This window comes from Lonchura striata, chromosome 2, assembly GCF_046129695.1.
Source record: "Lonchura striata isolate bLonStr1 chromosome 2, bLonStr1.mat, whole genome shotgun sequence".
Classification (NCBI taxonomy): Eukaryota; Metazoa; Chordata; class Aves; order Passeriformes; family Estrildidae; genus Lonchura; species Lonchura striata.
Window position 1 is genome coordinate 77,410,417 of NC_134604.1, and position 6,000 is coordinate 77,416,416.

Consider the following 6,000-nt stretch of genomic DNA (forward strand, 5'->3'; position numbering starts at 1 on the left):
GAAACAGCCTGAGATTAGTCCCTCTGACTTCTCTGTCACGCATTTTGGGGAAACTGTGAACACCAGTCTTGTGGGACCGTTTGACCAAAGTAATCTTGGCACAAGGGGCAGTTACCTCTCTCCCTGTACTTGAGAAAAAAAAGCTATAGAAAATGCAAGTTTATCCCCTCAAAAGTTGGCAGATGATGTAGTCAGCTACAGTGCCTGAAATTCTGGGATTTTACTAAGTAAAAAACTTATTGAGCAAGTTTCAGGTTATGTCCCATGAAGTGAGACCTTAGGATCCTTTAAATACACTTGTGTGATTATAGCTAACCCAGTGTAGCTATAGCTGCTTTATTAATTACACTGACATGTTGGGTTGTAACATGCTAAAAATACCAGTGCTGAAAATCTTGGTCATTTCTTATTTTCAGCATGGCTGTGTTCTTTATATGTATTGTCAAATCACTGTGCTGGAGCTGGACCAGGGTTATCACAGACAGGGCTTTATTATTTGAGCAAAGGTATTTCTTTGTTATTTCAAAAGGAAACAGAAGATAGGCGATAAGCTAACAAACTCACAATGGGTGGAAGTTCATTAAAAATGTATGTCCTTGTTGTGTGCATGATGTATTTAGATGTTAAGTCCTTTGGAGCAGCAGGTGTTTGTACAGTGTCATTACAACGGGGCCTCACGTGTCACCAGAATTCCAGAGCTGATGGCAATCAAGGATAGCTTTTTGGCTTGCTGGCAAGGTCCTTGGGTTCAGGGAGATGGTGCTTGTGTACAGAGAGCGAGGCAGGGCAGCTTTGAGGAGCAGTGGGGTGATGGGCAGGGGACTGGGATGAGTGCCTGCCACGCAGAGCCAAGCATGTTTCTTTTTGATGGTGTGTATGTCAGAGGTAGTATGTTGCTTAAGTTTCTTTCCAAACACCATTTCCCCCCCTCCTTTTAATACAAATATTGCATTAAGTAGTGGTCTAGCTTCATAATACACAAGTAGGTCCAAGTGCTGTCATGACTGCCTTGCATACCACCTGCAAATACAGCCTAAAAATATGCCAATTGAAAGAGGAAGAGCAGGCAATACACTCCTAATTCCTTGACTTGTGCTTGAGTTTGGAGCACAGGATAGCAATGGCATGATGAAATACCACACCTCTGCCTTTTGGTATCACTTTTACTGACAGCCATTTCAGGCAGGTGATGGAAATCTGAACCATTTTCCAATACTGTGAGAAGGTGGAGTTGGTTGCTTAGCACACTGTGCATTTAACCTTTACAATATTGGAAGCACAAGTAAAATACACCTGTAAAATGATTATTTCACCCTCCATTTGAGACACCATGAAGGTGAAGCAGCAAGGTTAGTGACTAGTTAGGTACACAGAGGTACCACTGTGGTGATCCCCCTAGAATCCTTGCCATAAGGAAGTGTGAGAAAACCTCTCAAGTTCACTGATCTGCAGTTAAATTTTTTAGAGATTAAGCAGTTGCTGAAAGTGCATTGAAAAGACACATTTGCTTCATAAAAACACCCAGCCCAGTACATCTTTTTGCTTGTTAGTGGCAAGGAGCCCTACCTCCACTGTTTCCCCTGATCATTCCTGACTTTCTGGGAGCACAGTGGGAGCTGGAGAGTCGCCCCAAGCGCAGATGCACTTTTTTGAGCTCCTCCAGGAGCTGCAGGACTTCCATCTCCACTGATAGGCAGGGCACTGAGGGTGCACACCCTGCCTCTGGCCAGGCCCTGGATTCAGCACTGCCCTCCAGTATTTTGACACGTAAAGTGCTCCCTCTGTGTGTTCTCATGCACATGAGGACTTGTGTGCAGGGGAAGACAAGCAGGTGTGTGAGACACAAACGCCTCCCAGGCAGCCTGAGGACATGGGACGCTGTCCCACACGGGATGCTGTCCCACACAGGATGATGTCCTGTGTGAGCTGTGCCTGAGCTCAGCTGGGCCAGCGCCGGCCGCCTGGGCTCACTGCTCTCCCCGAGTCACCTAAAAGCACGATCACGCTCTCCCTTTCTCTCAACAGATAATCCTGAAATAGCCGGCAGGAGCGGAACAGAGTGTCACGAAGCCTCCCTGCGGACGGCCAAGCACGGCTACTGTACATACTACCCTGTCTCCTCCTCTCTAGAGTTGCCACAAACTGCATGCTAAGTCAAGAATTTGTTCTTATGGACAAATCAAAAACTCAAAAAAGCTAGTGCTGCTATGTCATATATGAATATTAAATATGGTATGCTTACTATACTCCAACCTAAAATAGTTAACTACCTGATACCAGCTGTGATGTTTCAAGACATAAAGAATAACATTTAGTTTTAAAGATTTTCTAAGCATAGTTTAATTATTGCAAATATTGTCGTTTCTCCATAACTACACCTAACAAAAATGGTCCAGATCAGTTAGTCTCGAGAGATTCCATGTTTATGAATCTTTCGAGCTCAGCAATAATTGAGTTGCATTGACTAAAAACTTTTCCCAGTTGCAGGTTTAATTTCCACCCAAACTATGATTCGGGGTTTTCTTCTCAGTTAAAAAAAACTCTTGGTTTTGCTCCCTTGGTGAGTTGATTCCAAGACAGAGGAAGTGAAACGCAGCCCGGTGTCCTGCACATCATCCTGCAAATCTGATGTTTTTAGCCAGAAGTCCAAAGTAAAGCACAAAGTCTTTAGATGCACATGGTTGGTGTTTGACTTGTATGGAGAAGTTGCATTTGAATCATAGCAGAATAGCGGAAGAAATTTTAAAAATTTTGCACAGTATGAACTTCATACCCCTTTCAATCCCCAAAAGAACAAAATCTTGAGAATATTATTTTACGAGTATATTTATAATGTTTTTAAAATAGACTTTGCAGAAGTGCCTAAATTTTGTCACATCAGACTTGATGAAAATGAGCCTGATGCCAACAGTCAAATCTCATCAGACGTGAATAATCTTTGAAACTCATAGTCAGGTTACCAAAAAGATCCAAGCTGTTAAGAAGTAATTTCTAGAAGTGTAAAGTTAAACAAACAAACAAACAAAAAAAACACAAAAAACAAGACCAAACTAACAGAAGAAAAGGCAAAAAAAAAAAAGGCTGTAGATGAAGAGATTGTATGATACTCTAATTTAATTAAAATTCAGTTGAGTCACTGAAACTTCATAGGTGACTTTAATCTAGGCTATTAACTGAACACTAAGAATGTAGAATGAGATTCAGTTTAATAAATCATTACTGTATTTGCATTTTTTTAATTGGATTATAGGATTGTAACCAGATTAGAGTGGAGAAAATAGTTCTTTTAATTGTTTTCATTTACAAACATATTTTATGTCACAAAAGTATGAAGATATCTTTAATACAATTATATACATGTTATATATACATACATACATATATATGGATGAAGCAGATTTTAATGTTGTTTACTTTTTTAAATACTTTGTTGATTTACAAGGTAATTATATATGTATACTTAAAAATTCATTTGTTTGATTTGAGATTTGTTTCAAGCACTATTGTACCAAATATTTCATATTTCACATTTTATATGTTGCACATGTATCACATAAATGACATAGTTTTTAAATTATTGTTTAAAAAAACAAGACAGCTGTTATAAGTGGATATTATGTATAATTGTTTGCAGCATAAGTTTTCTATGTGAACATAACTAGTGATTGCAGTATTTTAACTTAACCTCTTCAGATTGATTGTAAACTATTTTAAACTTTGGCAGCACTGCCAGTTCTGAACGACTGAAGGCACTAACCATATTATTATTTGTCTAGGAAATTATTTTCCAGGCTAAATCTTGTTTGTCCGATGTCTAATTACTATCTATTTATATATAAAGCTGGAGATTTGATCATCCGAAAAAAAAAAATAATCACAATTTGGTTGTAAAATTAACATAGTGCTTGTAACGTTGCGTTAGTTTAATTTGTGAGAAAATAACGTATCTTAACTTGTTACTTTAGCAGTTAAGGTATCACCATTATATACTATTAAAACACTAATATTTGTAGACTTTCTCAGTCATTATAACTAGGTAGTTGACACTGCAACTTGCCTATATCTGTCAAAGTTGTTTTTATTTTTTTATAATAGTTAATTTAGGCATTTGGGTAGTTTATTGTATAATACTAAATGGTAAATTATCCATGTTTAAATATTTTATGTAGATAACTCTTCAAGACATCATTTTGTGTGAACTTTTTATGTTCCAAAATTACTTTTATTCTATGTTTTTTACAATTAATCCAATATTCCTATTTTTTGCCCATGGATGACGACGCTTCAGATACATCAGGTCTTTCATCCAGATAAACTGACAGACAAAAAAAGAAAATGTATTTTTAATAAGAGATCCACTTTCCGACTTTATGACTTTGTAATATTCCTGAAAACTGTACAAGTACAAACCTATGCTAACAGTAAGGAGGCAATTACAGATATGTGCAAATATGTGTACAACAGATTCTGCATTTTATTTATTTATAAAGTAATTTTATAGACTGTTTCAAAATTTGGGAAGATCTAAAACTATTTTTCTGTATAAATATTATTTGCCAAAACTTTGTTTATATTTTAAAAAAAAAGTCTAATGAAAATGATTAAATTTTAAATGCTTTGTTTAATTAAAAAGAAATACAACAAGAAATATAACCCCCTAAAAGAACCATGAGATGGGCCAACACGGAGACAGTAAATACTGTAGCTGGGACATGGTTTCAAGTGACTTGAGATGTCTCTGCTTATTTTCTTCAAAGGATACAGCACCTCACCAAAATACCTTTTTGTTTGCCTCTCTCATCCAGCATAATTGACAACACGTACAATGAGTATTTCGGTAACAGTTAAATGAAACCCCTCCATTCACTCCTTTACCACATATATAATTACTAGTGGTCTGTTAAATAGCCATTCTATTTCTGTTGTGACGTTAAATTCATTCACCCAATGTACAACCACTGAAATAAAAAGAAGCATTTTAAAATGAGAATGGAGTCGGGGCGATCCTTTCTTGTAGCATGCTCTGGGAAGAGGGGCCTGGGGTAACAAAATATAGGAATCTTTAGAAGGTATGTATTTTTTTTTTTTTTCCTTAATTGCTTGTTCAGGTAACACATCCTTGAGTGCAGTCCCCAGATGCCGGACATGCGGATGCTGTGTGAGGAAGCCCATGCCCTTCTGCACCACACAGCTCCAACAGCCAGCCCGACCCTTTGCCTCCCACCCATGCATGCCGGGGTGCAGGCAGGCACTGGTTATCCCAGGGGTATGGCTCACAATTGCCTGACCATTATGGTGAATTTTTGGTGGCGCATCCTTTGCATCTTCTTTTCTTTCCTACATCTTGAAGAGTGTTACACCAACAAATAATCCCTGTTATCTGCTAGTTCCTCTGGAGAGAGCAGTATCACAGAGGGGTTGTGTGCCCACAGGCAGAGATTGCATGGCAAGCTAGTGACAGAGGAGGGATTACATTAAACACTCTGGCTGGCAGCTCCATGGTTACTTCACATTGCATTCTCTTATTTATTTTTCTTTTTTAATGCTTTTAAAGAAAGGAAATACAATTCCTGCAGAATCAAGAAGAGTTTGTGTCATAGTGTTGTCTACACTTCATCAGCACAGGGCTGGTTTGAAAGGAGCCCAAAGTCACAAGTGATGTCAAAAACCACCGGGTCAACCAGTCCATTTGGATGTATCACAGTCATACTGAGCCAGAAGCCTGCTGAGAATGGGTAGGTGGGATAGAGAGGAGAAATAGGATGACTTGCAGGGACAGGGAATAACAGAAGCATTAGAGGGCTGCAAGGGCATTGTAGAGCAGAAGCAGCAAATGATTAAAATTCAACTCCTAATGACTTGGGAGCGGGAAGCCTGTCTGTTGACACTTTGTTATGTTAAACCCCACCCTGGACAGTTGTCAGGTGCCAAGAAGGGTCAGGGCATGTCACTTTTCTTGTCTAAAAGCTGCTTTGTTTCTTGTCAACTTTGACACTTTCT

At 38.6% G+C, this 6,000-nt stretch overlaps 1 protein-coding gene across 10 annotated transcripts in view; it reads left to right on the forward strand.

Moving 5' to 3' along the window:
* Positions 1-4,990, forward strand: part of MBNL2 (muscleblind like splicing regulator 2) — a 106,126-nt gene extending 101,136 nt beyond the window's left edge. For 6 of the 10 annotated variants that reach the window (XM_021530291.2, XM_021530294.2, XM_021530296.3 and 3 more), the window contains one exon: positions 2,026-4,990. In XM_021530291.2, the coding sequence (XP_021385966.1) occupies positions 2,026-2,153 (128 nt within the window). In that variant the 3' untranslated portion in view covers positions 2,154-4,990. The remainder of the gene's footprint in view (positions 1-2,025) is intronic. The other 4 variants (XM_021530293.2, XM_021530295.2, XM_021530297.3 and 1 more) reach the window with 1 other exon arrangement.
* Positions 4,991-6,000: the final 1,010 nt, after the last annotated feature.